Genomic DNA, 20,341 nt, shown 5'->3' on the forward strand with positions numbered 1-20,341 from the left:
TACAAGGGTGCTGTGTGGCACTATCTACAAGGGGGCTGTGTGGCACTATCTGCAAGGGTGCTTTGTGGCACTATCTGCAAGGGTGCTTTGTGGCACTATCTACAAGGGTGCTTTGTGGCACTATCTACAAGGGGGCTGTGTGGCACTATCTACAAGGGGGCTGTGTTGCTCTATCTACAAGGAGGCTGTGTTGCTCTATCTACAAGGGGGCTGTGTGGCACTATCTACAGGGGGCTGTGTGCCACTATCTACAGAGGGGACTGTGGCACTATCTACAGGAGGGCCATGTGGCACTATCTACAGGGGGCACTGTGGAATTATCTACAGGAAGCAGTGCATGGCAATAACTACATCCCTGGTGTCATCTACAGGGGGCAGTGTGACATCAGCTACAGGGGGCTGTGTGGCATCAGCTACATGGAGGCTGTGTGGAATCAAGTACAGGGGCACTGTGGCACTATCTACAGGAGGGCCATGTGGCACTACCTACAGGGGGCACTGTGGAATTATCTACAGGAAGCAGTGCATGGCAATAACTACAAGGAGCAGTGTGTGTCAATATCTACAAGGAGCAGTGTGTGGCAATAACTACACGGGGGCTATGTGGTATTATCTACGGGGAGCAGTGTGTGGCACTTTCTACTGGGGGCAGTGTGGAGCACCAACTACAAGGGGTACTGAGTGTGGCACTATCTACGCTGGGTTTTACACTACCAGTCGTTGTTAGCACATATCGCCTAGTGATAAAGTGAGACATCACCTGCCTCTATACAACTGGAAAACAAAACAAGAGAGAGAGACTGGCTACCAAAATAGTTGTTAGCCAAACTAGTGCAGAAATTTTTGTTTGTTTATTTGTGTGCAGAAATGCTGGAAAGCCATGCCCCATCAGATAAGCCATGTCCCATAAGACACACCTACCAAAGACGCTACACCCTAAGTGTCCCTGTAAAAAAAAATGTTGGCAACTTTGAGTGATGGGCCTTGCCCTATTTGAGCACTTACTGACAAAAATGCACCAACGGGCACAGCATAAATGTTGCCACATACCCTTAAAAACTACAATGGATATGGACAAAGAACATGCACGGGTATGTATATCGCAAAAAGTCTATAGACACAAAAAATATATAATAAAAAATATACATTTATTAACGAAAAATACTCCACAAACACAATAAAAACATTTAAAAAACCAGATGGCTGCTATAACTGGTTCAACTGGGAGATACTGCCCTGATATGCAGCCCAATACTAACTCCCCCAGAAAAGAACCTACCTCAAATAACCCTCACGTAATGATGGCAAAGATATGGACACAGATAAAAAGAATATTGCATCAGACCATGTGAATAAATGAGTCCTGAAGACGTAGTGAAGTGTCCAAACAGAGGGGTTATGGAGGTATAAAGTGCCCCACACGTATCGCCACAACGTGGCTTCCTCAGGACCCCTGAGGAGCCCCTGCCATCATTGCATGAGGGTTATTTTAGGTAGGTTCTTTTCTGGGGGAGTTAGTATTGGGCTGCTTATCAGGGCAGTATCTCCCAGTTGAACTAGTTATAGTAGCCATCTAGCCATCTGCTTTTTTAAATGTTTTTATTGTGTTTGTGGAATATTTTTTGTTAATAAATTTATACACTTTATTATATATTTTTTGTGTCTATAGACTTTTTGCCATATACGTACCCGTGCGTGTTCTTTGTCCTTATCCTTTCTATTTGAGCACTTGAGAGTAAAACTGTCACGTAGGGTTGGGGGACCCACTGGGCCGTACCACCTTGGCGGTATGGCAGCTGGCCAGCAGGGCGCAGGTCAGAGTCTATAGTTTATATAGGATACCTGTGGCAGCTCGGACAGTAGCAAGGCAGGCTTGGCAGGAACTAGGCAGCAGGTAGACGTAAGGCGTGGATAAGCAGGACAGGCGTGGTATACAGCACAGCACGGCTACAGCTAAGCACGGCACTAGATCAGGATACAGGTTACAGGATACAGGAACAGGAAACACTGGGAGCAGGACCATTTGCAAGGCAGTCTTGGAATACAACAACAAAGCTCAGGCGTGGGAGGATGGGGCTGGGACCTTCTTATAGCCCAGGGTGCTCTGGAGCAATTAGCTCAATTACCAACATGCATGCGCTCTGGCTTATGTCTGGACTGAGCTCGTGAGCACACCCTGGTGGTCACTGTGGAGCCGGACGGCCGTATGTGCAGACATCTCTTGAGAAAAGTGCGTCGACTGGATGGAAGGAGTTCGTGGTCAGCGACCACGGACATTACAAAAACATAGTTTAGTGTAGTGGGGGCACCTGTCGCTTTTTTATGCTACCTACGTATGGTTAGCGCAACATGAACCTTCTGACATGTTCTCTTTAATGTCCTAAAAGAGGATGGCAAGGGCATTTGTGAAGGTTTCATCATCTGAGGTTGAATCCAGGGTTTAAATGTATATCTATGGGTCGTTCCTTGTGTTTAGTGATGCTTAAACCCATGCTTCAGGAAATGGTTTTTTGTGGCAAATAAATGTAATTTAATTACGCCACTGGGTGACTGGGGGCAAGGATTGTTGTGAATGAATATAGTGAATATATTCTCCGGACAGTGCAGACCACTGAAGAATATGTCGAAATAATATAACTAGTAAAATTAAGTTAAAACTGTTTCTAATAATATCATGTGTCTATACATGTGCTGTGCTGTAAATCATTAGATTAGTCACATATTTCTTTGTGTTTCTAACAGAGAATATCTCCACAATGAAGACTCCAGCAACCCACCTGCCGACACCCCCTCCCCACCAGGGTGCACATCTACCAGCACAGAGGCACTGCCAGCTGTTTACCCTGCACCTGCAGACTCTTGGAAAACCTTAATAGGACACGTTGGTAAGAATAATGCATTGATTCACTGTGTAGTGTAACATTTCAATGAGTTCTGTTGTTTTGACAAACTTCTTTCGCGCATGAGCAAGTCACCATGGTCGTAGCTATAGACGGTGTAGGGATAGTAGTTGTACTCGGGCTCGGGTGCCTGAGTAGGTCCAAATGCCCTTTTGCCACAGGATGTCAGTGATATATAAGTGGCACATGGTAGGTGGGGAGCCATATTACAAATTTTGGTTTGATGCCCAGCAGCTTCATGTTACACCTCTGCAAGTCACATTGGTTAGCACTTATTTCTTGTACTTTTTAAGGGCCAGCTCTAGGTTGATGTGGGTCCTTGAAAGACAGAGCCACTACCCCACCCCTTCCCAGACCCATCCACTGAACTGTGGTCACACTATACCTCAGCCTTGGCATATTTGGGGGGACTTAAGAGACGACAATAGAGTGGTTTGACATTTGAGGAGGCCGTCACAGCACTATTGTAAAAAGTAGCAAGTTAAAAAACTGTCAAATCAAATACTAGCACAAACTAAAAAAAGACTAAACAAATGATAAAGTCTGTAAATTGACTTCCTGACAAGCATCCCTTTATAGACATTTACTGTTACATTCTAGAATCGGGGGTCTCAAGCACGCGGCCCGCGGGCCGCATGCGGCCCCTGGGGCTGTGTTCTGCGGCCCGCGGGACACAGAGCCGCTAGTATCGGCTCTGCTCCGAGACTCTGGAATTCCCTGACATCGCTGTCCACATATGAACAGCGATGTCTGGGGCTTCCCCAGAGCTGGAGTCCCGGGCAGAGCGCTAGTACAGGCTCTGCTCTGGGACTCTGTGGAATTCCCTGACATCGCTGCCCATATATGGACAGTGTGTCAGGGTCTTCCCCAGAGCGGAGTCCCGGGCAGTGCGCTATTATCGGCTCTGCTCCGGGACTCTGGGGAAGCCTCTGACATCGCTGTCCATACATCGACAATGATGTCAGGGGCTTCCCCAGAGCAGGAGTCCCAGTGATGTCAGGAGCACAGCTGGAGTCCCAGGAAGAGCCTACTAGCGCTCTGCCTGGGACTCCAGCTCTGGGGTTGCCCCTGAGGTTGCCCCCATATATGGACAGTGATGTCGGGAGCAGAGCTGGAATCCCAGGCAGAGTGCCAGAAGCGGCTCTGCTCCGGGACTCCAGCTCTGTCTAGGTAAGCCCCTGACATCACTGGGGCAGCCTCTACAGAGGGCACTGGGGCAGCCTCTACAGAAGGCACTGGGGCAGCCTCTACAGAGGGCACTGGGGCAGCCTCTACAGAGGGCACTGGGGCAGCCTCTACAGAGGGCACTGGGGCAGCCTCTACAGAGGGCACTGGGGCAGCCTCTACAGAGGGCACTGGGGCAGCCTCTACAGAGGGCACTGTGGCAGCCTCTACAGAGGGCACTGTGGCATTATCTACCAGTGGGTGTGTGGCAGTATCTGAAGAGGACACTGGCATTATCTAGGGGTGTGTTGCATTATCTACAGAGGGCACTGTGGCCTTATTTACAGAGGGCACTGTGGCCTTATCTACAGAGGGCACTGTGGCCTTATCTACAGAGGGCACTGTGGCCTTCTCTACAGAGGGCACTGTGGCCTTCTCTACAGAGGGCACTGTGGCCTTCTCTACAGAGGGCACTGTGGCCTTATCTACAGAGGGCACTGTGGCCTTATCTACAGAGGGCACTGTGGCCTTATCTACAGAGGGCACTGTGGCCTTATATACAGAGGGCACTGTGGCCTTATCTACAGAGGGCACTGTGGCCTTCTCTACAGAGGGCACTGTGGCCTTCTCTACAGAGGGCACTGTGGCCTTATCTACAGAGGGCACTGTGGCCTTATCTACAGAGGGCACTGTGGCCTTATCTACAGAGGGCACTGTGGCCTTATATACAGAGGGCACTGTGGCCTTATATACAGAGGGCACTGTGGCCTTATCTACAGAGGGCACTGTGGCCTTATCTAAGGGTGTGTTGCATTATCCACAGAGGGCACTGCGGCAGCATCTAAAAAGGGGCTGCCCAATCTTGACATGTGTGCTAACTGAGCCGCCGGACTGCATTTAGCGACACTTAAACTGGAAAGCTGGATTGTTGAAATAAGCACGTGGAGAAATATCTCAAATTTTAAACTTAGCGCTATTATTATAGTAATGTAGTATTATTATTCTAGTAATATAGCGTTATAGTAGTTCAAATAACTAATTGATTAACAAAAATTTTGTATTGTATCAAATTTGAAAGTAATGCGGCCCGTCAACTTCCCATTTTTCCTATATGCGGCCCACTTACCCGGCCGAGTTTGAGACCCCTGTTCCAGATTAAAAGTTGCTATTGTTATCAAAATAAATCAAACCAAAAGATTGGAACAAATGCATTTTCCTCTTTGCCCATAAGCTGGTGGCGCCTGTAAATATAATCATAGTAGGAGAATACTGTATGAGCCATGTTTAGGGCCTGCTCTATTTTAAGGCAGACAAGTAATGTGTTACGCCGCAGTCTCATTCATTTTGTTTATTAAAATAAAATTTAAGATCACTTGTGGGCCAACAACATGCAGAGCTAAAAATATGAGGGATGTGTCAGCTCTGCTATTAATGTCCCCTTAATCCTTGGACTATGACAAAATGTTCCAGCCCCTGTATTGTTACTCTTTAGTTGTCATCCATAGTCCCTGAACAAGGGCGCAGCATGATAACCAGAGCAAACAGCAACGTGGATTTTAAGTGGTTAAATCTTAGGCTACATTCAGACGGGCATAGATGACCTCGGATGTGAAAAACGGCAGTTTTTCACGTCCGAGGTGCACCCGCTCGGAATGCGTTATCACGCATCCCCCATAGACTAGAGTCTATGGAGGGATGCGTGACACGCATGAAAATAGGATATGCCCTATTTTTTCACTAACCATTCACACGCTCCGTTGAAACAACGGTCGTGTGAACGACCCCATTGAAATACATGAGTCCATTGTTTTAACAGCCAAACAAAACAAAAAAAGGGAACCACTCTTGCCATTTCTGGCAAATGCAAAATGATAGCAGTGGTCTATGGATTCTAGCTGGTTTAAATGATGTGATTTCGCTTAATGGGATATTTATACATGTAACCTTACGGCAATTCTGTGGGCATTGTACACTGAAATGTCCTGGCAATGCCACTCTGCAGACTTTCATTGTTTTCTGTACTATATGTCCATCTCTTTACTGTAATGCTTCACCTTGAACACCTCTCATCCTTCTTTCTTTATATCCTAATGTGACCGAGAACTCTGCCCTATCTCACTTTTATTCTCCCGTCCATATGATCCACAATTTTCTATGTCCTTTGTTTTTGTCTATAACATACTGCTATCCATATCCAAGGGCAATGTTATAAAACAATGGTTGGCAATGATTTCCTAAATCTATGTTCTAGTAAATCTTACTTTATAATGTGGCCTAATAAGGTGAATACATAATGTATACTTCAATATGTGTGTGGCTTACAGAAAAGTAATTTTATTGTAAGTGTCATTTACAGCATTGTAAGAATATACTGTATTCTGATATATTTCAGGTACTGGTAAGGTTTTACAATAAATTATGGGAATCGGACCAGTGATTATTGTAGCCAAGGGTGTAACTAGACATCATGGGGCCCAATAACAGAGTAAGGAATGGTTATACGTTTTTTGTGTGCTGAGATGAACTGTTAGAGCCCTATGTCTTGAGGGAGTATATCACATTTTTGTTAATTAGACATTAGTCTGTAGAAGAGAAATAATGTATTTGTCATTCTTTAAATGTTGTAGCTAATTATTTTTATTTTTAAAAACCGTACACACTTCCTTCCTGTATTTTCTGTGAAGACAGTGCAGCAGGGCGTATGCTCTTTATTGCAGCTACAATGTACAGGTGTTAATGATCATAGCGTTGTCAATAGACTAGTGTATACCGAGCTTTATTTATTTGTATAGTTTTGCTATCCTGCCTTATTCAAGGTCCTAACATGTCTCGGTTTATTGATATGTTAGAAAGTGTCATAATGGGGTCTGTGCCCTGAGACCCCCACAGATCACTAATATAAAGGGACTTCGGTATTCCTATAGTGCCATTCCCAGTTTGTTTCTGACACTGTAGTTGGAAACTCATATTCACTCCAATGAGACTGTGATACGCTAATCATTATGGACGAAGACCTGGGCTATATGGAAGAGATCCATGATGGCGTATTGCTAATCCCATGTGTTTGTTAGGAAACATCCGTCACTTTTAGGTTGTCATGACTACTAGCCAAGCTTCTGGGTGGCCCTGGTTTAAAATGCAGGGCCGATCTTATTTCTCTGTCTGCAACCTATCAGGGCCAAGGGTGGAGTATTTAAGTCTGTTCCGTTTTTTCATTGTTGCTTGTGATTTTCTTGTGAATGCATGTGTCTGATGAAGCTGCTAGTTACACCCTCAATCACCTTGACTACTTGAATGCTTTGAACCGGACTTCGGCTTTGTCTTTGGATTTACTTCTCACTGATTTGGATATTTTTCTCACAGCTGGTTTTGACCTGTGCAACTCCTGGTATTCTTCTATTTTGCGATTTGGACTTTTTGTCTCCGCTGGTTTGAACTCTGTTTGTTGATCACCCCTCTGGCTTTCTTGTTATCCGTTCTGGTATTGCCTGCAAATGCACCTCCTGTCCAACACATTATTCTGTAAAAGCAACTTCTATGCGGCCAAATCCAGCCTGCCTTGCGGCGGGCTCTGGTGAAGACCATAGACTCTGCTGACCATAGTGGTGACGGACTTGAGGTAGCTGATTCACTTGTACGCTTGATCCACACAGTCTCCAGCTGCATTTGGGGAATTTCTCGTATAGCAATTCCATAAACTTTCACTCTGATGAATTGCTCAAGTAGTGATTCCTTGACAGTGCTATTGTGAGCTTTTGTTGGAATGAACTTCAGATTTGGCTGGTGGAGGCTTGCAAATTTTTTAGCCTCTGAGAGATACTGTTTCAACAGCTAGTGAAATCATCTGGTGTGCAAGATCTGTTATCTTTTTGTGATAACTCCAAATTGGTTCCCCAAGAGTTATTCAATGTCTGCTCTGATACAGACTATAGATACAGACCATGCGGCTGCAATTGAGTCCCTGAAGGGAGGGTGAGCAGACAAGGTTGATTGCATTCCTTATTTTAATGGGTGGTGAGTAGCTGTGCAGGGATGCCCTCTCCACAGGTACTAAGATGTTATCTAACAAAGGGCATGAGGAACCGACCCAAGATCCATAGAAAAGTGATGATTTAAAAAAAGCACCATGTCCTCCTGTCCCAGGTGGTTAAAGTTTTTTAGTATTAACCAGCACCAGAAGGGAGCCCCATTTTAATTGTTTTTCATTTTAACCTTCGCTATGGGGCCCCTTAACCTTCCATAATGTGCATAAGGCTTCGTTCACATCTGCGTCAGGGCTCCATTCCGACGTTCCGTCTGAGCTTTCCATCGGAACGGAGCCCTGACTGACACAAACTGAAACCAAATGTTTCCGTTTCCATCACCATTGATTTCAATGGTGATGGATCCGGTGCCAATGGTTTCAGTTTGTCTCCGTTGTGCAAGGGTTTCGTAGTTTTGACGGGATGAATACCGTAGTCGACTACGGAGCCCTGATGCAGATGTGAACATAGCTCAATATGTTATTCCTTTATTTTAATGCTCTGTACTTTGGTTATGGCTATTTCATAACATTTGAAAAGAGTGGGGGGGGGGGTGTCACACAGTAATTGGACAATGTAGTGCATGTATTTTAACATAATGTTTGAGTTTTGCAAGACGATTTGTATTGGTTACATTATTATAAGTTCAGTAATAACCATTTATAAATCATTGCAGTCCTATTTCTGCTTTTTACAAGAGTGTCTGTGTTCTCATTCATAAATGTGACAATATTTGCATGTAATCCAATGTAGTTCTTGGTCTTGATGCTAATTAATGTTGTTTTTCTTCTGGAGAGTTCCTGTACCAGGAATATAGAGATAAATCGACGCAACATGAAATTGAAGCTCGAAGACTTCAGGACAATTATGTACACACTCCTAAAACACCAGAAAGTCCCAAAACCCCAGTAGAGGGGTCATCCCCACCCACAGAGAATCATAGATCTAACTCAACTTTCAGCCGCCTTCAAAATTCTTGCTCTGGCTTCAACTTATGGCAAGATCTTCCGGAAATCAAGAATAGTCGGGTTCTAACTGTACTACAACCACAAGAAATAAAGCTTCAAGAGGTGAGATTGTAATCTCCGATCAAAAAGAAAGTGGAGAATCTATATAGACTGAAGAAATCAATGGCCCGGTAGATCTAATATAGACAAGTATCTAGAAATCCAATTTAAAATGTAGCGCAACATGGTTCTAAAAACTGCTGTTGTTTGAATGAAAATCTTATTATAGACATGTGAGGCAAGCAGTGGTCTTATTTCTAAAACAGCATATTAGATGAAGGACCTACAGTAGTATACATGCAAATTGCAGAATATATTTATGGTTTACGGTATTTTATAGTGGTTTTTCCTAAAACTTTTCCTTCTTTGAAATGAATGGATCTCCCATTCTTTCAAAATAGGCACAGAAGGTGTGACTATGGGATTTAACGTAGCCATACACATTAGATAGAAGTTGGTTGATAGTTTAACGCATGTTTGTCTGGTAAATGATCGATACACCGACGCAAACACATTTTAGATGATATTGGTCGATACAGTTGTTCAAAGTAGTCATACATGTATGATTACACCAGGCGATTTACGATGGATGTATTGCTGGAAGTGATGATATTGAGGTGAAATTCCACAGCCACCCATGGGTTAGCAAATTAACATGCTGACTCTCCACTCCTTGGGTTGGTCTTTCATGGACGATTCTACATGTATTGATTGTTTGACCCATATAGACTGAACTACTGGCGACAATTGGATGAAAATTCAAACACGCCGAGTTCTTTACAGAAGGTAATGGCCTGTCATTGGTCGGCCTAAACGTTCGTTAATTGTTCAATTATTCTGGGCGTTCATTCATCAATTTTGTTATAATATGTATAGCCATCTTTATATATACATGGTTCACAGAAATTAATAGGGAAGAAAAGGGAAGGAATAGAGAGCAGTACTTCTATCTCTGTATACTTTCATACCGATTTATTGACCAGGTGACCGCAGACAGTTCACAGTACTCTCCAGAGTGGTTGCAACTTTCTGTCCCTAATTACATTTTTGTCAATAATAAAAGTCCCTGCATGGCTTTCCGCTTACATATACAGACTTTTACGGGTCATGCACAGAACCATATTACAGCTCCTTAAATGATCCATACATTCAGTGTTTAGGAAAGGGATCCTTGGATCTAGAGTCTACTTTGGGAAAGGCTTTTCTGAATACCCAGGCAGGGATCCTTTTTCGTCCTTTGCACAAAATATACAGCTCATGCACGGAGCTGTATTATAGCCATGTACACAAGCCATAAATTAGATGAATGAAGTGGCCTTGGCTCTTTTCTACAGGACCTGGGCTGATCAAGTGCCTATAGTATGTGTTCCACAATAGCTTTTTATATGCCTTCATTAAGATGGTGTGAGGAGTCAGTAGTTGTTTCACAGACTTGAATCTATGTGAGAAGGTCTCTATCAACTTCTGTACATGTGAACATTTCAATTTTGTCTGTTCTCTTTTGCAAGCATTGACAAGTTACATGAGGGAAATGAATGAATAGCTATTTTCCAACCAGAAATTCTAAATTGATTCAGTTCTGTACTCTCACTTGGCCACTCCAAGACAATACCATCGTAGTTTTGTTTTTGTAATTTTCTTTATGATTAGAGTCGTCATAAATCGGCGTTTTTTAGCCAGAATAAAAATTCTTTACTATACATTGCAAATGTATAGTGAACTTACCTGCTGCCGCACTCCTGAATGTTCCAGCCTCCATTCCTGCATTTCAGTCCTCCGCCCAATGATATCCAAAATGGCCACCATTGTCTCAGACTTTCCTAATTTCTTTAAAAGTCTGAGACACGCTCCCACCCCCTCCATTGCACTCCGATGGACTAGTGTTGATTACTACAGAACTGGTCTATCGGAGGGTAGTAGAATGGTGGGGGCATTTCTAAGACTTTCAAAGAAGAGACAGCTCCAGCCATTTTGGATACCGGAAAGCAGAGGAGTGTAACACAGAAACTGAGGCTGTATCATTCAGCAGTGGGGCAACAGGTAAGTTGACTATACATTTGTAATGTATAGTAAAAAATGTTTTTGCGTTAAAGGGTCACTTTAAATAAAATGAAATGACTCTTCTATGTTGTAGTTCTCATGCAGACTGCAGCAGGTTTTCCTTCCGGGTTTACATTGTCCTTTCCAACATTCATTTTAACCTTCTACCTTCACAAGTCTGTAGAGGACCATCCCTACAGCATGGTGCTATTGCCACCATACATCATGATCGAGATGTTGTGGTTTTGGTGGTGCATCGTTTTGGTCTAATTAATCCATAAAAATTTGTTCCCTTTTATTCTAGTCTCTTACTGTTTTATAACAAAGAAACTTAGATTTCATGTTTTTGTTTTCTTTTTAAATTGTGGCTTTCTCTTTGCCACTCTCCAATAAGCCTGAGACTGGTGAAGCACCTACACAATAATTACTGTATACATTGTCCCCCCAAATTTTATGTACAGAAGCTTGGAACTCCTTCAGAGTTGTTATAGGTCCCTTATTGGCCTCCTTCACTATTGCCCACTTAATTAATTCAATCTGCTCAATGTAATTTCATAGTAAAATACACACAAGACCAAGGGGGTGAATACTTAATATAGTCACTATAGCTTGTATTATGATTTACTCCCCAATTAATGATACTGCAAGTGAAGCAGCCCCTAAGATCAATTCATGCAATTACTTTAAATGGGGTTTTCCAGGATTACAATTTTTTTGGGGGGAAAAACAGGTAAAATGAAAAGTAAAATACTTACCCATCTATCCAATGTAGCAATCGTTCTCTAACTGGCTGCAGTTCACATGTTTACTTGATGTGTCCCGCTATCTGCATCTGGTGCTTGCACCAAGCGTGGCTTATAATTAGTGGCCAGCAGGAGCAGCACCGTGAGGCGGGAAATATGGGTAAATATATATATTTTTTTATTTGGCCTTTTGAATACCCCCTAAATAAGTTAGTATACTACTCATGCTCAGTGATGTTGCTTTCATTTTTATAATCCTAAAAAAAAAACGTAAGCACCCTCCCGGCAGTATAGCGCTATTGTAAGGCTCTGCCAGACATGGTGGAATATTAGTTTAACCAACCAAATTATTGATTGCATCAAACAGAGATAAATGTTCTCAGGCATAAGTATTTACAAAAATGTTACACTGTGTTTTATACTGTTTCATGTTATTGCTGTTTCTAACATGTATTATGTTTCTTTTCTGCTGATTTTCAGGCAATGTTTGAATTGGTGACTTCAGAGGCATCTTACTACAAGAGTCTGAGCCTTCTGGCTTCTCACTTCATGGAAAGCGACAGACTGAAAGTCACTATAAACCCTTCAGAAATGCACTTCATATTCTCCAATGTACTCGAGGTCCTGTCCACTAGTGAAAGGTACACGTCTACAAAAGTATGTCAAATGGTACAAGTTCTCAAAGCAGTTGTTTAGGTTTTGGAAAAAGGGTCTGGGTTTTTTATTTTTATTTATAGAAACATCAACACGCATGTCCATGGGATGTTTCTGGTATTAGGTATGAGCTGCAGTACCTGACGGAGCCCATGAACCGCTGTGGCACTGTTTCTGAGGGGGAAAAAATAAACCCTATTTCGAAATCCTAAACGATCCCTTTAAATGTATGCACAGCTACACTGACAGCTGTGGAGTGATCAGTAGATCCTTGTAACCTCAGTGGTCATGAAGATTGGTGCATAGGGAACATTATGTTGTGTTATCATGTCCTTGTTCAATGGTAACCACACAACTAAACAGTTATTACATAATGCCTGCTGAATCTAAGAATTTAGAAGAATTATTATTATTTTTTTTATAAATCCACTAAACATTTAAAAGCCAATAAAAGTAAACTGCTGATATAGATAGGGACATATGTATATATATATTAGATAGTATTTCATGATGACACTCAGGCATTATGGGTTACCCTTGGATCACAGAACCTGAGTGTTTTATACCTGTGTTTCTAGGTTCCTTCTGGATCTGGAACAAAGATTTGAAGAGAATTTGGTGATTTCTGACGTTTGTGACATCGTATTCAAGCATGCAGAAAATCACTTCGGTGTCTATGTCACCTACGTCTGCAACCAGACCTATCAGGAGAGAGCGTACAGGAATCTGCTGTGAGTTTAGCAATGGCGGAAATGTAAATGTTATTAAGAAACCTCTGCTTTCCTCGCCATGTTTGTCATTTTACATGTCTATCTGTGTATTTCCTCCTGTCTATGAGTTTTTATAACGGCTTCTTCAATTTTCTGTATTACAATAACATATGTAATAGGATGGCCTCTTTTGTCAAGTTGATGAAGACTCTTCTCAACCATTTCATAGATATATTTGTTCCAAGAAATTTTGAGGGACATCCAGTCTATTTACCTTTAGGTCTGTTTCACATCTGCGTATGAAAATACGAATCAAAAACAAATTTGCAATACGGTAAAGATTTTTTGCAATTTGTTCCGTTTTTGTTTCTGTATTGTATTTGCCATATTTTGTTATGAGTTGTACTCTTTTCACCCATAAATGTTCAGTATATTGCTGTTTTTGTACTGCAAGAACGGAACGTGTATTTCTAAAATCAACCCATTGACTTCTAGGGACTAAAAAAAGCAACACTACAGAACCATTGGAACATGCAGTGTATTGGAAAAAAAAACATGCACATAAAAAAACTTGCATATGCAAAAACCGAAATGAAAATAAAACCATTTACATGTATTGGCAACATTTTTTCAACTTGACAGAAGACGACATCTCAAAGACTGGTGGTTCTGGTTACCTTAGTCTGAACCTCTAACAATGTGAACTCTCATTTAAAGTCAGATCTTCCATAAAGCCACAGTGATCTGTCTTATCAACTTTATAGAGGTATTCCCATCTCGGACATTTATGGAATATCCACAGTATGTGCCGTAAATGTCCGATAGATGTGGGACCCACCTCTGGGATCCGCACCTATCTCTAGAATGGGGTTCCCTGGTTTTCCGAGAACAGCTAAACGCATTTTGCTACGTTGTTTCTGCAACCCCCATAGAAGTGAATTGGAGTAACCGAAACAGCATAACACAACGAGCTATGCTGTTTCCGGAACTCTGGAGGTACGATCGACAGAGCCAGAAGGTAGGACGGGTCTGGGAGCCCTGTTCTAGAGAAGGGTGTGGATGCCAGAGACGGAATCCACATCTATCTAACATGAGATGGGAATACCCCTTTAATATGTTGGTGGTTTATGTAATAATTTCCAAAATGCATAAGGAATTTAATTACTTTTACAGGTGATGCTTTGTATAGGTTTCTAATATTTATTAGGATGGCATGTGGGTTAAAGGTAAGGTATGTCTATAGCTAGTAATATTTCCACTTATTTAGTTATACTCAGGAAGCTACAGGATTAATTTGGTGAAACAACTTCAAAGAACAGCTTCCCATCACTAAAGAAATAGGTCATTGTTCTCCTTGGATCTAGTCCTGGCTCTATAGTTATAGACTTATGCCATAGGAACAATGTTGTTTGCTATGTAATTGCTTTGATGTTTAATCACCCACATGAGAAATCATTGTCATGACATGCTGATAATGGCGGTGTTGGGCAAATGATGTGTGTCTATGGCTGGCTACAGAGGTTTGAAGCAGGATTCCACTTTGTAGCAGGCTTCTGACATGCTAGAAGATAACACTGAGAAAGGTCCATGAGCTAGGACCTCCACTGATAAAGTGGTTGTTGGGTACAGTAAAGAGCTCAAATCCCTTCTGGCAATGGGTTTGATTGGAGAGCTCCATTTCTCGAGATCTCTGCCACATTCCACATCACTATTTATTTTAATAGTACTATGTCCAGCATGTGAGGTAAGAGACCAAAAAAAAAATCAATTGCTCTCCCAAAGAGTGAGGGTATGTGCACACACACTAATTACGTCCGTAATTGACGGACGTATTTCGGCCGCAAGTACTGGACCGAACACACTGCAGGGAGCCGGGCTCCTAGCATCATAGTTATATACGATGCTAGGAGTCCCTGCCTCTCTGCAGGACAACTGTCCCGTACTGTAATCATGTTTTCAGTACGGGACAGTAGTTCCACGGAGAGGCAGGGACTCCTAGCATCGTACATAAGTATGATGCTAGGAGCCCGGCTCCCTGCACTGTGTTCGGTCCACTACTTGCGGCCGAAATACGTCCGTCAATTACGGACGTAATTAGTGTGTGTGCACATACCCTTACTGTCCGGGAGGTTCCAAGTTATGGAAATTTCCAAGTGCCAATAGACTTGGGATTGATGGGGGCACCTGTTTAAAAACCCAGGGGCGGACATACCGCATGTGCAGCCGGTGCAGCTGCACAAGGGCCCCGCGTGGGAAGGGGGCCCGTTCAGTGGCGTAACTACCACAGTAGCAGCCGTAGCAGCTGCTACGGGGCCCGCGGCATGGGGGGGCCCGTGTCGCCCTGACAGGCACATTACATTTTATGTACCAGGCCTGGCGGCACGGGCCCCCTCATGCCTAGTAGCATCACAACACTAGGCATGAGGGGAGGGAGGGGGCGGGGGCCCGGTGATAGCCGCCACACTGCACTACCAATCGGGAGGGAGGGGGCGGGTGCCCGGGCCCGGTGATAGCCGCTACACTGCACTGCCAATCTGGCACAGATGAATAGGACAGGACGGCGATGCTGGTGGTAGGAGGAGCGCTCAGGCAGGGGAGAGGACAGGGGGCGGTGCGACGTAAGACTTCGGGCGGCTGGACAGTACAGTCAGGACTGCCGGAGAACTCATAGGATGAGCGGAGGACAGACACAGGACGAGTGGAGGACGTGCAGACTGCAGAGGACAGGTAGATGAAGTTAAAAAGTTCATGTCAGAAGGGAGAAGTTTTTATGTAGAAAAATCTGCCTCATAATTCCTTCCGGAATTTTGAGGCATATTTTGACCTGCCGGTAGAACACTTCCCGCGTTTTTCATTGCGTTTTTTTGTGGCGTTTTTCGGCCATCGGGCCGTGGGCAGGGAAACGCAGCAAAAAACGCATTTTCTGCCTGCCATTGTTGTCAATGGGAAGTCAGAGACAGAAACGCCCGAAGAAAGGGCATTGCGCTTCTTTTTCCCGCATGCGGTTTTTACTGCTCGCAGGAAAAATTTCATGGATTTCAATGGGAGGCACTTTCTGACGTTTTTCGCGAAAAAAACCTCAGTGTGAACTCCCCCTAACACAGGGGCGTAACTACTGCTATAGCAGCCGTAGCGGCTGCTACGGGGCCGCGGCATGAGGGGGCCCGCGTCACCTGCCGGCACGGGCCCCCACCTTGGCCGGAATCTCCGCTAGCTGCCGCTATGGCTGCTACAGCGCGATGCCACGGAACACTACGGCAGAGCAGGGAGTATCTCCCCGCTCTGCCATTAAACATAAGACATGTATCCCCTATCCACAGGATAGGGGATACGTGTGTGATCGCTGGCATTGATAGGGAGAACGGGGGACCGAAAGTCCCCTGAAGTTCTCCATCACAAACCTCGGACTTCCGGGGTCTGTGTCGGCAGCTCCGTAGAAATGAATGGAGCGCCGGTCACACTTGAGCTGCGCAGACACCGGAAGTCAGAGGTGAGTGATGGAGAACTTCGGGGGACTTTCGGTCCCCCGCTCTCCCTATCAATGCCAGCGATCACACATGTATCCCCTATCCTGTGGATAGGGGATACATGTCTTTTGTCTTTTCACACTGTAGGTCGCATTTTTTTGAGTGATTGGGGGTGTATGGCGTTCCCTACAGGGGGGGGGCTGTATAGCGTTCCCTACAGGGGGGGGCTGTAAGGCGTTCCCTACAGGGGGGGCTGTATAGCGTTCCCTACAGGGGGGGCTGTATAGCGTTCCCTACAGGGGGGTCTGTATGGCGTTCCCTAAAGGGGGGTCTGTATGGCGTTCCCTACAGGGGGGGGCTGTATGACTTTCCCTACAGACCCCCCCTGTAGGGAACGCCATACAGAACCCCTGTAGATAACGCCATACAGACCCCACTGTAGATAACGCCATAAAGTCCCCCCTGTAGATAACACCATACAGCCCCCTGTAGATAACGCCATACAGCCCCCCTGTAGATAACGCCATACAGCCCCCTCTGTAGATAGCGCCATACAGTCCCCCCTGTAGATAGCGCCATACAGTCCCCCCTGTAGATAGCGCCATACAGTCCCCCCTGTAGATAGCGCCATACAGTCCCCCCTGTAGATAGCGCCATACAGTCCCCCCTGTAGATAGCGCCATACAGACCCCCCTGTAGATAGCGCCATACAGACCCCTCTGTAGATAGCGCCATACAGTCCCCCCTGTAGATAACGCCATACAGCCCCCTCTGTTGATAGCGCCATACAGTCCCCCCTGTAGATAACGCCATACAGCCCCCTCTGTAGATATCTTGAGATTCAGTCCTGCTTGATAGGTAACAGTGCAGTAAGCTAAGCATGATAAGATCATCTAAATTATTGCATCTCAGTTGCATGAGTGCTTTGTGTTATATTCAATGATTCAATTTAACCTAAGTCTCTAAATGTGGGCAAAGAAAATAAAAAAACTATACTCACCTCCTCCCTCGCCTCCGTTCACCCGCCGCAGCCCCCATCCTCCTGTCTCGGTCTGTGTTACAAGTGTACAAGGCTGCACTGGTGACGCGCTGCCGATGGCACGTGACCGCTGCTGCCAATAACTCCTCATTGGTGTGCTGCTGAGGACAGTAGTTCCACAGCAAATCGCTGTTGAGGGCATTGATTGGCTGCAGCGGTCATGTGCCATCGACCGCGCGTCACCACAGCAGCTTTGTAAACACAGAAAGGGATAGGGGCTGCGGAGGGGGAACGGAGGCGCCGGAGGAGGTGAGTATAGGTTTTTCATTTTCTTTGCCCACATTTAGGGACTTAGTTTAGATAAGAATTTAACCCGGAAAAAAATGTGTTACTTGTGTTCTAAACTGGTAATAAAATGTACAATATAAATCTTCCTTCATAATTTTTATTAGTAAGGTTTATTTTTATATGCATATATATGTTTAGGTAACTTTGTCGGTATTGGGGGGGGGGGCGGGGGGGCCCTGGCACATTATCTGCACAGGGGCCTTTTGCAGTCTGTGTCCGCCACTGTAAAAACCAGCATAGAAACAGTGCCACTAATATATGAGCTGTGTCTGGTATTGCAGATCAGATCTGTTCACTTCAATGATGATGAGTTGCAATACCAGACACAACCCATGGACAAGAGTGGTGCTGTTTCTGGAAAAACAAAAAGTTGACTTTTTTTTAAATCCCACATAATTCCACATTTTCTATCTAGAATCCTTAGTGGGAGTTGTGATGACATCAATATCAGTTGTCATCTGGCACGGCAGTTTTTGTGTATTTATTTTAATGGGAAATGCTCTTTATAAAGATTTTTCTTTGTGTAGGAAAGGCCAAGTAACCTGTCATTATTAAAGAGCTGGTTGAGAACAAAATGTAGCTAGCAATTTTTACCCATCCTGACCAATGAGTTTGAATTATAATACTGAAGAATAGAGACAATTCATCTTTATCACACAAATGATCATTTTTATGTCTGCACAATAGATTTTCGGCATAATTTGACCATCGTTTTTTTGCACATTTGCAACGGGCAATTATTATTTTGAATTCTCAAAGTTGCCCGAGGTGCAAGGTTTTTTTTGGCTACCGGTACTTCTATTCTACACATATTTACCAGCTGTTTTGCTTTTTGTAATTTTATTGCAGACAGTAAAAAGTCAGGAGAAACACCCCTCCTCCATATTTAGTTGCTCTTCATAAGCCCATTGTCTGCGGAGTAGTGCACTCATCTAGTCCTTCTACATGTATATTATTGATCATAGTTTTTTAGAGATTATTCATATGGTAATATTTGAAGACTAATATTTGTTTTTGGCCCAAAAGTCATATTTTGTTATGGTTCTCCTATTTGCCCCAATTTGTGGCAATAAAGTAGGAGATCTCAGAGGGAATGTGTCGCTAGAATTTTTTTTTTTTCAGTTAAACAGTTAGTATATAAATGATTACACATTGTTTTAGTTTTTTTAATTTTTTCACAAGTCAGGAAATATTATAAATTAGATTCTAATTTATAACATTTCCATGTGCTGGTCACTAGAGGGAGCAATTCCCAAAATTGCAGCATTGGCATGTGGTAAAGCGACCTCATTGCTTTATGCTGCAAATTTGGAGTAGACACGCTCGCTCTAGTGTCCTCACACAATCCCCCCTCCCTTATTCTGGATAGTGCCAGGAGAAGGAGGGGGTTGAATCTTCAAACCTCCTACACTGTGTGCCGCCATTTTCTGAGCGAATGCACAGTGTAGGAGGATTAGATACAGTGGTAATCAGACAGTATAACACTAACATACACACACATCCCATACACAAACATAACTCACCTGCTTCTGCCGCCCCGGCCACCTCCGCTCCTAGTTCTTGCGTGGGCAGTGCATGGCGCCAGGAAAGAATGATAATTATTTCCAACTGCACCAGCACTAAACCCAGGACAGTCAAGACCTTACAGGAGAGACATTTCTGCTGCTGCTTACAGAATATTACCTATTAACTATCCTGAAACATCAACTGCAGATGTGTGAGCAGCACTATGCCATAACTCTGAATGTAAATTGCAATGACCGCAAGCAAACATTTTAAAAACAGCTTTTCTATTCAACCCGTCATTGTCTCCTTAAATAATGTTTCTCTTTTCTTTTTTTTTCTTTATCTGCTTATGTTCGTCAGTCAAGAAAGGACAGAATTTCGGGAAGCAGTAGCGCATTTGGAAACTAATCCGATTTGCAGAGGTCTTCCATTCTCTTCATTCCTCATCTTACCATTTCAAAGGATCACCCGACTCAAACTCCTGGTACAGGTACTGTACAAGCAAGGTTTCAAAGTCTTCATTTATGTCACCAAACTCCATCTAAATATGAAGAAGCTGGCAGCTCTGTTCGGTGAATGAATATTATTGATATATGTCCTAAAACATGGAGCTTCCAGAATGTGCAGTCCAGCCCTAAGCCATTTAGTCCCCTGTTATATAATTACTGCCATGTACATGGCCATTTTATGGATCCATGTTGTACGCTACCTCCATGATCTTCAGTTTTTACATAGGGGAACGCAAAGGTTTTTATGAATCTGTCAGAAAAAAAATGGTTGCATGCTCTAACGCATGCAGTA

At 43.7% G+C, this 20,341-nt stretch overlaps 1 protein-coding gene across 2 annotated transcripts in view; it reads left to right on the forward strand.

Annotated features, from left to right (window-relative positions):
• The window catches only part of NGEF (neuronal guanine nucleotide exchange factor), a 179,239-nt gene that overhangs the window by 113,196 nt on the left and 45,702 nt on the right, over positions 1–20,341 (forward strand). For both annotated transcript variants that reach the window (XM_075861321.1, XM_075861322.1), the window contains 5 exons: positions 2,743–2,885; positions 8,882–9,156; positions 12,357–12,517; positions 13,109–13,261; positions 19,901–20,030. In XM_075861321.1, coding sequence (XP_075717436.1) covers positions 2,743–2,885; positions 8,882–9,156; positions 12,357–12,517; positions 13,109–13,261; positions 19,901–20,030 — 862 coding nt within the window. The remainder of the gene's footprint in view (positions 1–2,742; positions 2,886–8,881; positions 9,157–12,356; positions 12,518–13,108; positions 13,262–19,900; positions 20,031–20,341) is intronic.

This window comes from Rhinoderma darwinii, chromosome 4 (genome assembly GCF_050947455.1).
Source record: "Rhinoderma darwinii isolate aRhiDar2 chromosome 4, aRhiDar2.hap1, whole genome shotgun sequence".
NCBI classification, from domain to species: domain Eukaryota; kingdom Metazoa; phylum Chordata; class Amphibia; order Anura; family Rhinodermatidae; genus Rhinoderma; species Rhinoderma darwinii.